The 20,820-nt window shown below is 34.4% G+C and overlaps 2 protein-coding genes across 6 annotated transcripts in view; one reads left to right on the forward strand and one right to left on the reverse strand.

Annotated features, from left to right (window-relative positions):
• Window positions 1-832, forward strand: part of LOC126773045 (TELO2-interacting protein 1 homolog) — a 39,463-nt gene extending 38,631 nt beyond the window's left edge. For all 4 annotated transcript variants that reach the window (XM_050493670.1, XM_050493671.1, XM_050493668.1 and 1 more), the window contains one exon: window positions 52-832. In XM_050493670.1, coding sequence (XP_050349627.1) covers window positions 52-261 — 210 coding nt within the window. In that variant the 3' untranslated portion in view covers window positions 262-832. The remainder of the gene's footprint in view (window positions 1-51) is intronic.
• On the reverse strand, window positions 824-13,734 carry LOC126773048 (ER membrane protein complex subunit 1). Of its 2 annotated transcripts, XM_050493679.1 has the most exons (17): window positions 13,592-13,734; window positions 13,393-13,508; window positions 12,974-13,105; window positions 12,513-12,708; window positions 11,583-11,919; window positions 11,094-11,286; window positions 10,604-10,720; window positions 10,063-10,077; window positions 9,532-9,701; window positions 9,267-9,413; window positions 8,899-9,066; window positions 8,587-8,691; window positions 8,309-8,507; window positions 7,684-7,836; window positions 7,404-7,580; window positions 6,914-7,120; window positions 824-6,776 (listed from the first exon to the last, which is right to left on the reverse strand). In XM_050493679.1, exons 1-17 carry the CDS (start codon window positions 13,732-13,734, stop codon window positions 6,616-6,618), a joined length of 2,736 nt encoding a protein of 911 aa, XP_050349636.1. In that variant the 3' UTR covers window positions 824-6,615. The 2 variants fall into 2 exon arrangements, with proteins under 2 accessions (XP_050349636.1, XP_050349637.1); XM_050493680.1 differs by lacking the exon at window positions 10,063-10,077 and having other exon boundaries at window positions 13,592-13,733.
• Between the last annotated feature and the right edge of the window lie 7,086 nt (window positions 13,735-20,820).

Genomic DNA, 20,820 nt, shown 5'->3' on the forward strand with positions numbered 1-20,820 from the left:
CAAAATTAAATACCTTATAAAGTTTATATTATATTAACTTTGCCCCCACAGATGCTTGCCGTGAAATTTTTCAAAGACATTCTAAACTACAACTACGGTGCCGCCTGGAACCATCTGCGCAAGCTCTGCGCGAACGACTGCGTCCTCCGTCCCCCCCATACCAAGTACATCCGACTGGAGCCGGTCGTAGGAACGCCATACGAGACGATCAACACTAACTACGATACAAATATCAAATTAATATTCTATGTGCATAAATAATTTAAATATCATAAACTGTAGTTTGTTCTTGATAAGTGTCATGGTATTAATTTATATGCGATAACTTTAGGCGATTGATGTGCTTGTAAACACGTTCCATTCAATGGTCGTCGCTTCTTGGCTGTTATTATGTAGTTTTTTTTTATATTCCAATCCTTTTTTACATAAATTAAGGACGATCTCATTAAAAACATACATTCTGTCGAAGTACATGCCAAAACGCATAATAAATGTTTGAAACATTGCGCAAATGTAGAATAAATAGTATTAGATTATTGTAATTTCGAATAAAATTAAATGTTATGTTATATACCATTTAAGATCTACTAGACGTGTAAACGATGTTTTGGTTCGTGTAAAGATTTAAATGTGAAATAATATTAGAAGTATTTTCATATTGTGTTAAGTATTGAAACCAAGTTTGTCTAAGAATTTCTCAAGGTCTATAAAAAGCCTAAAATAATTTTCTATTAGAGTTATCACGCATACATTACATATGTATTTGATTTCTGATAAGATATATGAGTATATATTTTGGAAGGTGTGTAAATAAAAGACGATATTGGCAGTATGTATTAACTTTTATTCGATATAAAAACAAGGTCTTCAGTGAAAACAAAATTCCCCATTTATCCCAAAACCTATCCTATTTTAATGACTTTTATTCCTTTACTTATTAAAATCGTTTAATTGATATTCAGTATATAAATAAAAATAGTTTAAACATAATATTTAACATTATACATTCGCTATGCCATCAAAATAAGCTGTTTATTCAATAACACTAGCAGATTGATTTCTTAAATTTCTTTGATTTTCAATTCATAAATTCAGTTTTCTTTTTGTTATGTTTTCGTACACTGTGTATAAATGATGTCTAAATCAAACTCATAGATAATTCATGATTCATTGTAGCATCTTACATAGGTGTTCAATAAAATTATAAAAATCAATTAAGGTAAACAATCTATCTTTAAGTAATTGTTTTAATGTTAGTATAGTGTTTAAAAAATGTATAACCCAATAATAAAATGGTTAATTTGAATTTAATTTTTTATTACTTCCAATTTTCATAGTAATTTTCATTCATTTGTTATTATAACTTAAGTTAAATTCAAATATAACAGTATATAATAATACTTGAAATCTTAAATGACATTTTCAAATTACTCTTTATGGATAAACAATACGCTTTAATTGTTCGATTTTAAGAAACAGGACTCCGCTAATTATTTACATGAACATGATACAAAGAACAAAGCATTAAGAACAAACTTATACACTTTTGATTGTTTCTGTACCAGGCGCGTATGACCGTATAATACCGTAGAGCACTTACTTGACTCACTCACTTTACTACTTTTTGATTATTATAGTTATACTGTAATCATGATTGATGATTACACATTTTAATCGTAATTCATTAATCTGATTACGTTTAAATTATTTTCATCTACGAACGATTTTTATATACTCTGTTGTTATTTGTTCAAAATAGAACATATGAACGATTAATCGATAATAAAACGAAACATTTATTCTTCCCAATGTTGATTTGTGTTAAAAATTATTGTATTAAACTATAAAAAAATATAAGCCTGTCGTACCTACATCCTTGTTTTACTTTATCGTTGTGATAAGAAATACTAATTAGTACTTCCTAACACATGTTAAGAATATGAGGAAACATTGGATTGTAATGGTCAATAGTTTGAATTTTAAATTGAGTCTTGTTATATTACATATATAACTCTATGGAGGCAAAACTTCTTTTGACAGAAATTTGTTAAAAGTAAGTTTATACGTAGTCTCACTCTCTGTAAGAAATGTTCTTTTATTCTCAAGAGAGACTATCTAACCGCTCTTGACATATAGTGCACAAGTGTGTGCGCAAACACAGGTGCACTTCCTAATCCCTCGCTCTCATAATTCGATGGGACGGCATATCCGACAGCTGAACATACTTTCCGAGGCACTGCCGATTTTCAGACTCCGGGCTGCTACTGCTGAGAATTGCTCAATAAAAAACCCAATAACCTTTTAATGGTTCAACTCGGGGTTTGAACGCAGGACCTCGGGATCTACATTATAGCTAGCCACTAAACCAACTAAGCAGACATACAAGTACACAACAATGACACGATTATGTAATACTCATTACCCAGATTACTTTCTAACACATATAAAACTCACCTACCCCGAGTCATTAGTAAATATAACCAACAGTGTTACAAGTATCCATTGTATGTTTTTGTCTTTGAAATAAATATTCCAATTTCAAGTCAATTTGTAAATGTTATGAAAAAAAAAACAATAAATTAAATTATTTTATATAAGCACACAAATTTCAGGCAACTCTTCATTCATGCTATTACATGAATCACTTACTGTATGTATATTCTAATAACCAAAAAGGTCAGATTTTAACAAAAAAAAAAATGGTGGTAGAGAACAATTTTTTTCCATTACATTGACTAGCCTGTTTCAATGACATCGAATATCATAGATCTTGACCAAATATTGTTTATTTGTATTTTGTCCTCTGGCCGTTGAAATAGGCTACACAAATGGCCAGCATTAATTACAATACTAACTATATCCCTGGCCTGATGCTAAAAGGGCCAATATCAATAACTCTTACTTTTAATAATCAAAATTTTGCATAAATAAATTTATTATTTCTGTAATTATTTGGCAAATGGCAAAAGGTATGTTAGACATTTTACTTAAGAATGAAATTTTGACCCTTTTAGCACCAGGCCACATATATACTGTCTTTAGTAATTATTTTAAATATACAAATGCGTTCTTTGGTTATTTTGCACTTTATGCGTAGAAATCGATTGAAAAAAAAAAAGAATCAAATCCAAAAAATGTTTATAATTTTCGTGGCTTTTCCAGTGAATAACTAATTTATTCAAAGCATCAAAAATTTATAAAACATTTATAAATTACTGGTAAATAGTTTATTTCAAATGTTTTTAAGTATAAATTAATATTTGATGTTCTCCGCTTGGAATGGTTATTTTCAAAATAAATAAAATATACAAACCACCATTGTAATAAATAATATTCCTAAATTGCACTAACTAAGCATAGTTAACCTTAATTAAATCTGTTTATTATCTGTTCATTTTATATGAGAACTTATTTTATAAGAAATATACTTATCAATAGAATAAATATGTTTCATTGATAGCTCACATTTTGATAACAAATAAATGAATAAACTAAAAAAAATGTATATCATTCAACTAGCTCTACACTTCTAATATGATTGGAATTGAATTATTGTATCTTAATATTAAATTTTAAAGTTGATAATTTAATCATTGTTTTGTTATTAGGGCCATATGATCGAGCTATCAAGTTAACCGTATTGAATAACAATAATTTAAACTCGTTAATGAGAAATTTATTAATAAATCCTGGCCGCCAAAAAAATCGACCCACCCGTATTTTTTTACTTACAAAGTTGTTATCTTAACTATGCGACGACCTAGGTGGATTGTTTTACTTATGGGACATACATTTAACATTTTATTACCCACTTGATATTGATTTGGAGGAGTTGTAAGTGTTATTGAGGATATTTAGAATATTTTTAAAGTATTGATAAGAAAACGTTACTTTGTGCACAAAGTGCATGGTTAGTTTATTTCCAGTTCTTAACGCGGAGTCATCTCGGTTCGATGTTTATTATTGATTAAGTGTATGAAACTTTGTTGAAACAATAATTTTAATAAGTTTAAACATAAAAAATGGATACTACTGAAGCAGAAGCTGCTCAAGTCGTAGCTCTTAATCATGAGGGGTTAAGTCAGCGAAATGTGGCTAGAACACTAAAATTAAGTCGTTCAGCGGTGCGAAGAGTGTACAAACGCTACTTGGAGACTGGGGAGTATCGCCGGAGACCAGGATCTGGCAGGGGGCGTGTCACGAACCCGACCGATGACCGTTTTATTGGTTTGACGTCTTTAAGAAACCGACATCTTTCGGCTGTTGACGTTCAAGGTAGACTCCGAGAAAGTCGTGGAGTGTCTGTGAGTGAAAATACTGTAGGAAGAAGACTTCGTGAGCAAAACTTAACCCCTCACAAGCCAGCAACAGGACCAAAACTCACAGCATCCCATCGACAAGCAAGACTACAATTTGCTAGGCAGCACGTCGATTGGACACTGGACCAATGGGAGACAGTATTGTTCAGTGATGAAAGCCGAATGTCTCTAGTAGGCTCTGATGGACGACGTAACGTCATGCGAAGGCCAGGAGAACGCTACTTTCAGTGTTGCATTCGAGAAACAGTCCGATTTGGTGGAGGCTCTACAATGTTTTGGGGAGGTATTTCTTTGACGGGACGCACAGAGCTGGTTTTTTTCCGTAATCGTGCTGTTAATGCTGAAACTTACATGACGGACATTCTGGAGCCTCATGTGATGGCTTACGCTGGATATATTGGGGATAATTTCCAACTTATGCACGACAACGCACGACCTCACGTTGCTAGAATTGTTAAAGACTATCTCAGGGAAGTCGAAATTCCAGTTATGCAGTGGCCAGCCAATAGTCCGGACTTAAACCCGATAGAGCACCTCTGGGACCAGCTAAAACGTACGGTTCGAGCACGAAACCCAATTCCAGAAACCCTGAATCAACTGGGTGCTGCCCTAACTGAAGAATGGCAACGGACCCCACAGGAATACATTAAAAAGCTAATCAGGTCACTTAATAGGCGTATGCAGGCAGTGATTAGGTCAAGAGGAGGAAACACTCCCTATTAAAGTAAGATTTAGGCACCCAAATTTAAAAACAAACGGCATAATCGTTTTGTACACAAAAAAATAAAATTGCGTAAAATTTTGTGTTTTCGTGTTTTGTCACATATTTACCTAAAAACCTATTTTTTGCGCACTATTTCTGTTTTTGTACAATCCTACAATTGCATTTTTTCATTATCAATCTTAAAAATATAAATATGTGGTAGTTTAAAACCATACAATAGCTTTTTTACAAAAAATGTAGGTGGGTCGATTTTTTTGGAGGCCAGGTATATATTTTTCACAGTATGAAAAAAATTAGGTACTTGTCTGAAGAAACCTAACCCTCCATTTTCTGGTGACTACATCTGTATAAAGAATGTAGAACATTATCTAACCGCTTACAACATACTATGCACAGTCACAAATCTATTATTTATATATTCATATAAATTTCCTATAAGTCCATATTAAAACACGAGTTTGAACTATATAGCTTAGGATAAAGTTTATACAACTTAAATTACTAGCGGCCTTACTTATAAAATATGGTTTAGCGGATACAATTCTGTGTCTTCTTCTTTTAACTGTCAAATCTATAATGATAGAAAGAGCAAATCAGTGTTTATAATTTTTTTTTATTATATTAGGTGGTCACTGCCGTCCATAGACATAGGAGATGTATGAAATATTAACCATTCCGTACATCATCAACCCACCACGAACTTAGGTAACTTAGATGTTGGCCTTTGTGCATGTAGTTACACTGGCTCACTCACCCTTCAAACCAGAATACAACAATACTAAGTATTGCTATTTGGCTGTAGAATATCTGATGAGTGGGTGGTATCTCCTCAGATGGGCTCACACAAAGCCCTACCTAGTAAAGTTAACTAAACGGTAACAACATTTATAAGTAGGCTGTTTGTGTTTAACTAATCAATCGCTAAGCAACGTTTTATGAGTGAGGGCGTTAGTGATTTCGAAGAATTGTCCTTAGCTTAAGTAAGATATTATTCGGCAGTGCATATAATGTAAGTCATAGGAGATAGCTTAGAAGAAGGAAAGAAAGAAAATTTTGCTGAAATATGTCTACTATAAACAATGTTTATTTTACATAATTATTTACACTGTATTTTATAGAAGAATAAGGAAATTTTAATTATTTATAAAAATGCTTATTATTATTTATTACAATATGTAACTACTATAAGCAGTTATATTATATTGCTATAAGGCTTATTTCATTCTATTTATGACAATAATATAATTGTTTTAAAACGCGCAAGTGATAAAGTATTTGTAACGATAAATCAAACATACACCAAAATATGGTCGATACAAAACATATTGAAAATTATTTATTTGCAATGTATAAAATTTTACACTTAATATTCCCTTCCTTCCCTTCATATTTATGATATTTGTCTTTTAATTTATTGCTTACATAGTCAGTATGTCGTTAAATATAATACTTACACCGATGTACACATCCCATCATCTCAGACACTTTACCACTTCACAACACACTGATCTCCACCTTATCACCGAGGTATACAGTTCAAACTCGTTTGCATTAGCAATAGAAACGCGATCATCACTTCCATGCCTGCTTGAGCATCTTGCGGGACGCGAAATACTTGGTACTGTAGGTGGCCACGATGAGCGCGGCCAGAACTATCGTGATCAGGTAGTAGTCGAAGTCATCCTTGAGGAGATCGAAGGTTTTCGACGGCGCGACCCGAGTGTAGAACAAGTCTGAAAGTTTTAATATTATATCACAATATATAAAGCAAATATGCCAGGTTGTAATAAATCTTCAAAACACTTTTGTGTTGAAAGCTTGCATACTCGTCACCACCCTGTGACAGTGATCCGGAGCCGGCCGCACTCACCCAGGCCGGTGACGAGCACGAGGCTGGTGGACTCGAGGCCGGCGGGCACGGCGTGCAGCGCGCCGACGCGGCTCAGCGTGCGGTTGTAGTTGAGCGTGGCGTCGGCCGGCAGCGGCAGCTCGGGCGCGGCCGCCGGCAGCGACTCGTCGCGCCGCGCCTCCAGGTACGCCCACGGCAGCTCCGCCACCGCGCCCGACGTCAGCCCCACTGCGGACACACGGCTCCAGTAAGGGTACCGACACACTTAATCACTTTACATGAGTATTAGCTTGATAAGACGTTCTCGTATATAGTTTTCATACAAACGCTTAACGATCATAAAAAAATTTTTGAAAAATGCAGTAGAATCTAGAACCTTCTCTCTTTTACGAAGTAGGTACAACAGTAAATTTTTTTTATTAAATAATCAAGACAGAGGGGACACTGGTCCGTTATGGTATGTCGACTGTTTTTTTTATATCTATTAGTTATGACCAGCAAGGTGACTCACGGAGCACGTGTCGGTCGGTAAGCGAGCGCTCGGTGATGGTGAAAGTGACGGCGGTGGGCGTAGCGGGCAGGATGAAGGCTTGGTGTTCGACTATCGGGACCTGGTTCGACTCGAGCGAGCTGAATGGCACGCCCGCCTCCAACCATCGCTCCTTACCTTCGTAGAATTCCATCGTAGCTGTAATTTAATATTATCACATATAGGTACTGCTCGTCATGACATAATACAGTATAGTTATTTGTGTAAATTCAAAGTGTGAAAATCGGCAGTGGGTTCGCACCGAGTTCTAGCCGCCGATGCTTCTCGCTGCGGTAGAGGTACACGAAGCAGTTGTCGGCGTGCGCGGCGAGCGGCAGCGCGCGCGCCCGCCGGTGCGCCGCCGCGCCCGCCAGCGCGCCCGACACCACGTCCAGCGCCACCGCCACCACCTCCTCTGCGACGCGACCGAACACGGAAATCAATTCACATACTACATTTTTTTTTTATATATATTCGCCGGGAGGGCAAATGACTCTACTCCACCTGATGGTAAGTGGTAGTAGAGTCCAAACGCGACGACGGCCAGTACAGACGGGAAAAACGTTCTACACTAGCCGCCTTCGCCTTGCCGGCCCGCAAAAGATAATATGGACATCAGACGCTGTCCATATTATCTTCTACTTCGAAAATCGAATTATCAGCATTATCAGCTAATGCTGATAATTAAATTCATCGGTCACTTAAATATTCTACCACCTTCAAATTTAACTATATTAATATGAACAAAATTTAGATACACAAATTTAATACATTGTAACAACGCCTTTTCAATGAATCAGCATTCATACTTGTATATTATCAACGGCCTCGGAAGTCGATCGACTAATTAAATCATACCTCTAGTGAGAAACGAAGGCATAGCCGACCTTTATAGAGCGGGTCGAGCCGCTCGACGACGAAGAGCACGAGGTTGGGGTTGGAGTACTTGTAGAGCACGCTGCGGTCGGGCAGCGCGCGGCCGGGCGCGCGCACGTGCTCGAGGCGCGGGCGCGCCGCCGTGGCCGCCACGCGCGCGCCGCCCGCGCCGCCCAGCCGCGCCGCCCACGTGCGCTGCGCGCGCACCGTCTGCGGCGCACGTGCACAACGTCACAGTTCCGACTCAATCGCATACAAAAAATTCCAAATTCAAATATCTACTACTAACTTTTCCATCAAATCTCAATGAATATCCCTGCACCTTTGCCGTATCTCTTTCGGCAACATACATGTAGACGTCCTCCACTAGCGATGCCGCGGACGACGGAAGGACCTGTAATTGTATGAAAATATTTTTTAATGTATTCGAGTAAGAAAGAGTCATGTAATACAGAGCCGAATGCATTAAAACATTTTCATTTATTAGCATCAAGTATTGACCATTTTTTTTAATTTATTATTAAAAAAATATGAACATAAATTAATTAAAAAGGCACTGTTTTGATGTTTAATACATATTGTTTAAATGCTTTGTACTTGCCTGCACATTTTCTCGTTCGTCTAACAGCACAAGTGCGTGTAATTTCTCAGAGTCAGGAACATGCAGCAACATGGATTGCAGTAGACGAACATCCAGTATGAGCTTTCCCTCACCGACTAATTCCCCCGTGATAGGGTTAAGACTAAGGATGAAGCCGTTTCCTGTCTCCTGTAAAAAAATATATACAAGGAATATTGAAATATATTTAATTTTTTAGGCAAATATAACTTAAATAAATAGTTATAAAATAATAATATGTTAATTTTATATTATGGTAATATTCTGTTTAATTATGTATAAACGCTTTTAATACACAATCTAAGCTGACATGACAAATTTTGAAATAGTAGAAGTGCGTGCGTGCGTACCCGTTGCGTGGCGACGACGCTGAGGTAGGCGTGGTGCGGCGGCGTGCGCGCCGAGCGCCGCGTGAGCACGCTCGCGGACTGCGCGCTCAGCCCCGCCTCGTAGCGGCGCCACAGGATCTCGCCCGACAGGTTGTCGATGCCGAATATCTGCAGACACATATTTGTTGGAGAATATTAATCGGAGGCTAAAAGATAATTATGAAACGAACATTTCTATCTAGTGAGTCATTTATTGTAATAAATATTAGTAAATTATTTGCAGTACCTTTCCAGCATCAGTGACGATGACAATAATTCTATGAAGGTTGAAGTAGTCTCTGAAGAGGGACGACGGCGAGTTCTGGACGGCGCTCTCTCCCTGCAGGCTGCGTATCAAGTTCTGCAGCTGCTGGTACTGAGTGAGCAGGCGACGGGCAAACGCGGACCACACTGAACCTGATCAATGAATAACGACATTAGTTAATAATTAATATGTAGTATTGAAAATTGTTACTGAATAATAACAAATAAGAATAAGAAAAATGCACAGGTTTTTTTTTATTTAAAATAAAGTTGTTAATATTAATTATTTGAATTTAAAAACAAAAAGTCTCAATTCGCTACAAAAGATAACACTCCACGAAAATAAAAATACATAAATGTTATTATGTCCTATAATAAATATAAAGCATTTATGAAAATGAAAGCATTTTGAAATTATTTGAATCGCAGCAAAAGAGGCTGGTTAGATACAAAGGGAACCGTCGCATTGGTTCTAGAATTATAAAAGATAGATTGCAATAAACACTGTACTTACTATACACCTTGGCAGCTAAAAACAAGAGAATATTGCATAAATAACTTTTTTAAATATATATTAATTGGCGTCGACTCTGTTGGGCCAATCTATAGCCGATTCCAACGGTATCTATGGTATTTATATGTTTCGATTTTAAAAAGGTCGTGGAGAAACTTGCGAGATAAGTGTAAATATTCCAAAGTCAAATTTGGGTGCAACGTAAATGATGTAACGTTTACCGGTGGTAGAGCTTTGTGCAACTCGTCTGGGTAGGTACCACCCACTCATCAGATATTCTACCGCAAAACAGTAGTACTTGGTATTGTTGTGTTCCGGTTTGAAGGGTCAGTGAGCCAGTGTAATTACAGACACAAGGGACATAACATCTTAGTTCCCAAGGTTGGTGGCGCATTGGTGATGTAAGCATTGGTTAACATTTCTTACAATGACAATGTCTATGGCCACTTATCATCAGGTGGCCCATATGCTCGTCCGCCTTCCTATTCTATATAAAAAAAAACGAATAAACAGCGTCACGTGTAGGTGAGCGTTGTCGGACCTTCCTCCTGGTCGAACTCGGACTCGAGCGCGGCGTCGGTGTCGGACACGGGCAGCTCCACGAACTCCACGGCGCGCGCACGCGACAGCGCCTCCTCGCGCAGCCACAGCGCGCGACCTGCCCATAGGTGGTGGTGAGGTGTTATGGTCTTCATGTAGCAATTAAAAATTTCCATCGGTAAATTATAAGTGCTTTACTTTAAAATACATAAATTGATCCAAACTACAATTGGTTTTGGATCAAATTTTAATCAATCACACCTCTTTGCTTTCAGGTTCAAAACTAGGCAAACACCACTGAATTTTCAATGGTTAATTTGGCGGTGAAAGAAAACATAGTGAAGAAATATGCATGAGTTGGATAAAAATCATCGATGTGTGTATCCATAAATCCGCATTGGAGCAGCATGATAAGGCCACAACCTTTTTCTCAAATGGAGGGAAGGCCTTCGCCCAGCAGTAGGACAATTAAAGACTGGTTTTACTACTACCTCCTTGCTGCATGAAATATACTGCATCATCGGCTGCATTGATGAGTAGACGGCAGACATTTTGTTCTCTCGAAGTGCGAGTGCACATTACTGCGAGAAGTTCAGGCTTGGGTATATTTAATGTTTTGTCTGAGCAATAGATGTCTGTCACCTCCGTACCAGTGGATACGCTGTGAGCTGTTAAAGTAAAACCCTGCAAGAATAAAATACATAGTACATATATATTCAGCTTGTACTATTATATGATTCATGGAACAAAATTACTATAAAAATATATGTTAATTTATATAAAAATTTTGAATATGTTAAAGGAAAGAAAATTACACACAATTTTTTTTTAATCTGTGGAAGACAAATTTAAGGGTCATTCACAGATATCAACAAAAACTGAAACGATCAAACACACTTGTTACATCACACATATTTACATTGATTGTAACATTTCGTTTTTATCAAAAAAATAACTACTAAAAATAATCAAAGACTTACTTTCACATCATCCATCCAAGTTTGTACTAAAATATGCCCATTAGCACCATCAACAACAGTTGCACTAGCTGACTGATCACCCAACTTAACTTTTGACTTTTCAAAATTATTATCTTTTATAAATACAATTTTATCATTGCCTATAATAAAACCGGGAGTAATAGTGTTTCGGCCAAGTGGCCTCAAATTCACACTGACAGTTTGTTGGATATCAACATAATCGGTAAGTGGCTTGCTTATAATCTTCACAGCATTAGATGTGACATCTATGGATAGAAGGAGTTGGCTCTCCTTTGGACCAGATATACATACATAGTGGGGTGCTGTGAGAATACACCTGGAATAAAAAATATTTTGGATTTGTAAAAATTTAAAATAAATTTAATATTAAATAATTTACTTTTAAAATGTATTTATATAAATTGAATGATTGATGCATTGAATATGAAATAATTTCGAAATCATTATTTAACCCTTTATCGAATATATAACCAATTCAAGAAATTTGTACAGAAATATTTAAGATTTAAATATTTATCAAATAAATAACTTACAAACACTATCTACTTCTGTCATTGTAACAAAAGAGAATAAGATTGTGGTTAAAACAAAAAAAAAATCCATTTTATGTCTATTGTTTTAAGAAAATAATAATTAACTTAACAATTTTTGTCTTCACATTTAACTTGTCATTGTACAAACAAATGTACTGAACAAATTAAGCTCTTATATTTTTTTTTTATAAATGTATGATCACTGATCATGAAATATCATTCCTTAGAACTTAGGCTGCTCAATGAAAACCTTTACTACCTGCAGCTCATACTAAATTTAAAGACATATAAATTATATATTTATGCTAAATTCAGAATCCATTCAGGATTACAAATATTTACAAATTGTATATATATATAATTTCTAAAACCGCACCTCTCACTGGTCCAGACTGCAGGGAGCATAGATGATGCACCTCGGTTGCTGCCAGTCAGCAGATTATACATAGTGACTTCAATGTGAGAACCAAATACCGGCAACACATGAACAAGCATATTGTTCTGCACCCACCATTGGGAGTATTCTGCTAAGTCATTTTGTACCATCAATGACCACTCCCAGATGAGAACCCCTGAAAATTTTATAACATATATTTTTTTAACATTGTATAACAAAAGTATTTTTAGTAGAATTGTAAAGATAAGGTTTCTGATATTTATTTAGTAATATCAATAGATGATAGATTTGCTAATTTCTTTTGAACAGAATTGAACTTGTTTATTTTTAAAGTAGTAGTAATTTCATACGAGGATTGTTTTTATAAATGTATCTTTATTGCAACAGGATTGCAAACTATTTTAATTTAGGATTTTCAGATTCTTTTTAGATATTGTTACCTGTGTTAGAATCCCACCCCCTGACCAGATAAGGATTTGACCCAGTGACTGTGGTGATTTTCTCTCCAACATGCAATAACTGAATGTTACCGGTTGATGTAGATTCAAACACATGACGCCAAACCACTTGACCTAAGCAAGATAAATTTAGATATTCTTTTAGGTTATTATATAAAATAACATACATTTATGTATTTATTATAGTATATAAGTACGAAAAGTTACGAATACATTGATATTGTTTATAATTATAATTCATTAAGCAAACAACTTATGTCAATTCAATTAAGAAAATAATAAGTTAGTAAAGCAATATAGCCAATCTTTTATACTTATGATGATATTCGGATATGTTTTCTATTGGGATATAAAACTGTTTTATGTATTTAACCGGAAACTATCAATAAAACATAGTTTACCCGTCTTCAAATTTAGGGCAGCCAATACGTTCTCCTCTGTAGCGACAATAATTTTTTTAGCAGTGGAAACAGTGTCAAACTGAGCATATTTTATTCTGCCCACATAAGTTTGACGCCTGAAAACAAAACTCTTTAATTATTCATTGAACTCCGACCCTGCGAAATCGTACAACTGGCATAACCTTAAACTTATAATTACCAGTCGAATTTTCCAATTTGGTCTTCATAAATACAAACTGAAATATTAATTAAACTGAAAAACACAATAAACCAATTCATGTTGTTTAAAAATTTTAATAAACCCACAAAACTGGGTTTTAAATTACTTGACAGCACCCCCATTTCTCAATGACTGAAAAGTTTTTTACCACAGATAGCAATAGATTAATGTCACAGTTTTAAAATAATAGTAAAGATTATTTTAATAATGTAATATTCATCACATTTTCTAAATAGTTTTTCTATATTATCTTTACAAATATTAAATAGGACTTTTCTTTTATTGACGAGATATTATGTATTTAATAAAATATAAATATGTTGTCACACTTTTACCAATGAATCAAAGTTTTAATGATAGAAAAATTTTAATGGTTATAAGTTGTTGTTGGGATAAAAAAAAATAATAACACATGATGTTTGCATTTTAATTAGTTTGAGTTTTAAGTATCGGTACCTTTTAAATACCTACATAAATTGCATAAATGCATTGATATAATTAAGTTGGTATTATATTATGTCAATGTCATTATTGCAACGAGATTATAGCCTTTAGCTTACTTATTGATCTCACTTAGATCTCATTTGCCAGAAAATGAAATAGATCTCATTTAAATTAACTTCCTACGAAAGGGTAAGCTAAAGGCTCAGTAATTGCTACGTAATGTAAAGGAAAGATTCAACTAAAATAAAATTAACTTTATATTAAGCTAGGGTAGGTCAGTACCAGCTTGGTTGTCATTTATTACACATTTAAAAGTAGGTTTTCGAGATATCAAAGAGGATAGAATTGTAAATCTTAATCGGGTTCAAAGATGGCAGATTTAAATCGGATAAGCACAGTGGTGCTTATCCTCAAAACTCAGTGAAGTTTTCATGTGCTTGAGTTGCTAATTTATTAAGTGCTCTCGCTGTACTTCTCATGTTCATCTGTCACCATGCTTTAGAGCAGCGTGGCGGAAAAAAGTTAACTGTGGGCTACATATCCTAACTAATCCTAGCTAACTTAAGCTTATGGTTAATCTATATGGTTTACATATAAGGAATGTTATATGTAAGCTATATAGATTAACCATAACCATATGAATTACTGGTGGTAGGGCTTTGTGCAAGCTCGTCTGAATAGGTACCACCCACTCATCAGATATTCTACCGCAAAACAGCATTTCTTGGTATTGCTGTGTTCTGGTATGAAGGGAGAGTGAGCCAGTGTAATTACAGGCACAAGGGATCTTAATTCCCGAGGTTGGTCGCGCATTGGCGATGTAAGCGATGGTTAACATTTCTTACAATGCCAATGTCTATGGACGTTGGTGACCACTTACCATCAGGTGGTCCATCGTCCCCTACCTATACTTTAAAAAAAATGCCTCCATATATGACGCTTACTTAAACGCTACTTGATTTATTATAATACAAGTTAAAGTAGTTCAGCTTACTATAAGATACTACAGGTTTTATATCCGCTAAGATACGTTAATAATTCTACAATAATTTTGTAACTTGATAATAGGGGAGAGGGGATTTACATTATATCACTAAACATAGTCAAGACTTCGTATAAAATAGGTATATATTTATAATAATTATACGCTAATTATAATACAATAATAATTATTACACGTTTGTTTAAGCAAGTACGAGTACGAAAGTACCTTCTTTGAATATCTGTACCTACTTAGGTACCGGTAGGTACCGTTTTTATTTTACGTTAATATCATATTATGTAATTAATATAATATCTTACGTAACATGCCGTGTGGTAGTATTGCCTACCTATTTATGAAGAATATTTTTTTTTTATTATAAAGCAATAAAAGAACAGAAAAAATATTTCTTGTAAGTCCTTGAGATGTTTATGTTTTTGATATTTTATATTTATCACAGGGCAACTAATTCTATAAAAGACATCACGTGTGTTCACTTTTTAAAATAATCTTCAAATAAAAATTTAAACACGAATAAATGACGCTTTAAAAAAAATACTTATAAGCCTATAGTAAATTCATGTAACAATGATTTCATACAAATGCAATATCAAAATGTATAATTGAACACTTCCGTTATAACAAGCAATCCATCGGCACAGAGGTTAAATGCATGCGGGAATGCACTTACATGGTACACCTGGGCAGTTCGGTGAAAGCTGTCTAGCCTAGGTCGGCCCTCGATATACCAGGTCTTTATAATAACAGGATTTTATTAATAACTAACCGCCCGCTCCGGCTGTGACCGTATAATGCATTTTTGAATAGGGTCACCATAATTATGTATGATATTATTTATTATATTATATAGATAAATAGTTATTCGATCAATAGCCCAGCTCTTACTCTGTCTGCGCCTTTTTATTACCTTGTTATTGTTGTAAATAATTCGTGCGTTAATAATTTTTGCCTTTTAGGCTCTGCACAATTAGAACAAAATATTAAATGTCATGTTTTAATATTAAACATTAAAGTATTACTTTAATGTTTAATCATAACATTAAAGTATAACTTTAACGTTTAATCATCTTACAATGTATCTACATCTTAAAGTCGTTTAAATAGTGTTGTCGAGTACTATTACTTAAAAAATCATAGACACTTTTTATTATTTCTTTACCAAGGAAATAGGTGTTAAGCCTACTATTTAGTAAATACAAAATGATAACCCTATTTTTACATTCTCTCCCAGACACGTGTGACACATCTTGATAATTTTTACAATATAAGATATTTAAATAATAAGGCGACAATAGGTTATTGAAAACTGTATCGGCCAGTCTTGGACCAGTATACCTTTGTCATACCGGATGTTGTATCCGGCTTTTCGGAGCACAGAGGTGTGTCTATTCAATTGATTTTAGACATACATATTATTGTATTCCCTTTTGGGCAAAAGCGACAATGAACTTTATCAATAAAATAGAAATAATAGTTACACTCAAATTATGCTAATGACAATATGTTTATGATTAAATAAAAAATAAATATGACAACTAAAAATAACGTCAAAAGATAGAGTGTTACAGAATACGCGACGCCGCGCCGTCACAAAGTAACCTAAGATGCGAAAAGTGCACTTTTCATTTTTCTCTCCGCCATGGTTAAAATCTAAAAATAGTTTTTTTAAAACTACACAGGCTTTAGAGGCATGCATAGCGCCTATTCACTACCTCTGAACCGGCGGCCGTGCGAACTATGTACCTTAGTTAAAATTTCACCTTTATTGTACTGAGAATAAAAACTACAGATGACTACGTGTGGAGAGGAATTTATATAGCTGTGTATATAGGCATAGGCATATTATAGGGGCTGTATGATTCGTAATATTAACATTAAGTAAATAAATAATATACAAAGATATTGGCAAAAACAGATTAGTTTTAATTTTACATTAATTTATAACGTCACAGATAAGACTTATTTCTTCGAAACTATTTTTTTTAATTTAATTTATTATATATACACTAGGCAAATATACAAATAAAGATGCAAAACTCATATCATCTCAATATATTTTAAGTAATTATAAATTTAATAGTATATATAAGTATATACGATGTTTAATAGCAGAGTTTATGACGAATTCTTGACATAGACATTTTAGCTTGACAAGTATATAAATTAAATGAAATAGAAATTCCAATACAGTGAGTAATGTAACAAAACTCCTTCTAGTCATCGGCAGTCTATTTGTCTATCTCTTTCGCACTTTGCGTACATGCACATAAAATCGCGTAATCCGTTGTATACGTATATGTAAGTACATGGCCCAGGCGACTGCATTGAAACACTGCAATGCCGGAGTAGCGCAGCTTTCGTTCATTAGTTTCTTTTTTGCACCTCGTTACTTGAACCCGCGTAAAAAGGTTCGCGCTAACTTTTTAATAAAACTTTTCACGCCAAGACAAAACAGCGTACGGTTAAAGAATTTGGGTCTAGTTAAAAATATTTTAAAATAATTTATACTCATGATTTAAATAGACAAAAGAGAAATTAAATTAAAGGGTTTTTTTTAATTGATGTAGATTTGTAATCATAATACGTGGTAACATAGGAGATTGCTTAACTTTATCGAGGTTTCTTTAAATAATATTAATAGTATATACTATATTGCATCATAATCCGTAGTACCCGGATAATTAAATTATATTATAGTTATTTAGACATGCTATTGCATGTATGTTGCAAAAAAATTGAAATCTACTCATGTTAAGAAGTGGATTAGAAAATACAAATTCATTTTAAATTGAGAAAAACTTTATGACGAATCGAATAATGCTATCAACACTTAGATATATATATTAATATTTTTAAAATCATATATACCAATTGACTATCAACGCACAGCCAACATTACTGATTCTAAAAAACTGTTATTTGAAACATATTTTATAATGTATACATTCGCTGTACAAGGTTTTTTGGGGTAATTTGAACTTTAACGATAATAAGGTATGGACAAGGAATTTTACCCATACAAAGTCGGGACAGCTAGTAGTAGTTTATATTTTAAAAAGGAACATTATATGTATTCCTTAAAATAACTTTGCGTTTATCGAAATAAAATTGCGGCGGACGTGATCAAGTTATATATAAATGATATATGCAATTATCCGAGACACACATTATACGTACTTAGTTCAATAGAAGCCTTAAAAACGAGTTCCTGTATACACGCACGCACGCGCCTGCCATCTGGTGGCGCGTTTGGTGCGTCAGTGCGTATGCGTACCAATTACTAGTTAGATCCTCTTACGTCATATACTTCGTGCTACTTCTTTTAATTTGCTATTTAAATACAAGATTTTGTTTACAATTTTGTTACACTTTGTATTATTTAGTAAGAAATATATTATATGGACATTCATCTGCAGGCATGAGTTGGTTTACCCATTTATTCTCTCGCCGTACATCAATACTTTCTAGTTTTTGTTGATCCAATTTGAAGGGTGAATGAGCTAGTATAATAAAAGGTCGTAACAGCCTGTGAATGTCCCACTGCTGGGCGAAAGGCCTCCTCTCCTCTTTTTGAGGAGAAGGTTTGGGGCTTATTCCACCACGCTGCTCTAATGCGGGTTGGTGGAATACACATGTGGCAGATTTTCAGTGAAATTAGACACATGCAGGTTTCCTCACGATGTTTTCCTTCACCGTAAAGCACGAGATGAATTATAATCATAAATTAAGCACATAAAAATTCAGTGGTGCTTGCCCGGATTTGAACACACTATCATCGGTTAAGATTCACGCGTTCTTACCACTGGGCCATCTCGGCTCTTTAATAATAAAAGGCACAAGATATTTAGATATTATATAATGGGTGGTGGTCGGTTAACGTTGTAAGGAGTGGATAGTCAATAGTTGGTTTTATTATTTGTAGTTTCAGAATCTTTGAAGGAAAAAGACTGCTAATCGTTAAGTCGACCATCGAGCCTTTGAATTCCTAAAAAAAAAGTTAACTTAACAGATACTGGTGGTAGGGCTTTGTGCAAGCTCGTCTAGGTAGGTACCACCCACTCATCAAATATTCTACCGCAAAACAGCAATACTTGATATTGTTGTGTTCCGGTTTGAAGAGTGAGTGAGCCAGTGTAATTACAGGCACAAGGGACATAAAATATTAGTTCCCAAGGTTGGTGGCGCATTGGCTATAAGCGATGGTTGACATTTCTTACAATGCCAATGTCTAAGGGCGTTTGGTGACCACTTACCATCAGGTGGCCCATATGCTCGTCCACCTTCCTATTCTATAAAAAAAAAGATCTGTAAAGCTAAAATTTGGTCTTAAAATTCTATGCTACTACTGTTACTATTAGCTCGAATTCAAATGTTGTCAATCTCGCTTGCACCGTGCGCGAAACTATCATGATATTTACAGATTACGTACAATAATTCATAAAAGCTTATATCTTTATATCAATAAACAATTATTATATTATCAATAAGCAAATTTTATTGCGGTCATATCCCATTCGTCCAATAGAAATCGTGTCACTTATACGTAGTACGTTTTAATATGCATTTGCACAAGCGTTATATGTTATCACAATATATAAGTATGAGGGACATATACATAAATTCAACTCTTTTTGATGAATTAATCACTTATTATTTACAAAGTGATTAATTGAAAAATAGCTCTACTAATGACATAATTATATCTTAAGGCAGAGGTGACAAATCTACGGAAAACAACCACGGCTCCGCCTATTAAAATTGGATGAGTTATTCGTCTACAGGGTATTATGTAGATACAAACATGGCTTATGTATAGTCCGCTGTGTCTGAGTTATAAATAATTAATGTCCGCGGTAATTTGGTAATAGATTACATACCCTCTTAACGTTAAGACTTACTTGAATAAATATTCTTCATTTAATAAATAACAGTAGTGCTGTGTCGTAACTTTGAATAACTAAATAGCAATTTAATTTTTTTTGCAAAAATTTAAACAAACTCATCCCTTTTATTACCTTAAATTTAAAGGAAAATCTTCCTTAACGGTAACGTATAGTATAAAATGAAACTCGTATGCAAATTTTAATGGTGATGACCCCAGTAATTTGGGCTGTGCGATGCTGTCAATCAGTCGACGATAGATAAACTTACATATTATATAATAATATAAATTTGAAAATGGTACTACTGAGAATTTTTTTATTGCCTTGATTTAAAAATGGCAATTTTAATCACATTACTGACAGTATCTCTACAAATAAATACACATTTTGTTAAAATTGGGTCTACCCTGAACCTTGGAGAAAGAAATAGACTACTATTCTTAATTGAATAAATTGAATTTAAGCATTTAACTAAATCTTTAGGAGATAAATGGGGTTAAAAATGTATGTATGGGTGAATCGTACTACTTACTCGTAGAAACATGTACCAGTGTAACAATAAGCACTCTAAAGCATCTTAGTTCCCAAGGCTAGTCACGAATATTTCCTATATATGGGTGGTGTTGACCACTTGCATGTCCTCGGATGCCCCATTTGTCCAATTTTCCAGTTTTATACTCTAAACTGTCGGCCCCTCTGATCATTAAAGTTATTAAAAATTTAAAAAAAAAGGTCTTAATCTCCTAAGAAATATCGTTTTCATTTGAATATATAAAACTGAATAAATTACTATATTTAAAAGATTTTAAAAATTAATAGCTGTAGCAGTAATCAATTTTATACTAATGAGTGTGTATCACACACCACTTGTGGGTGAT

The sequence above is a fragment of the Nymphalis io genome, chromosome 13 (assembly GCF_905147045.1).
Source record: "Nymphalis io chromosome 13, ilAglIoxx1.1, whole genome shotgun sequence".
In the NCBI taxonomy this organism is placed as follows: domain Eukaryota; kingdom Metazoa; phylum Arthropoda; class Insecta; order Lepidoptera; family Nymphalidae; genus Nymphalis; species Nymphalis io.

Excerpts from the sequence above, each read along its gene's own strand:
- LOC126773048 (XM_050493679.1), bottom strand. The coding sequence starts at position 13,734 with ATGGGGGTGCTGTCAAGTAATTTAAAACCCAGTTTTGTGGGTTTATTA. Across the intron at positions 11,920-12,512 it reads GCAGTCTGGACCAGTGAGAG|GTGTATTCTCACAGCACCCC; the intron begins GTGCGGTTTTAG and ends TTTTTATTCCAG. Across the intron at positions 11,287-11,582 it reads CTTGGATGGATGATGTGAAA|GGTTTTACTTTAACAGCTCA; the intron begins GTAAGTCTTTGA and ends TTATTCTTGCAG.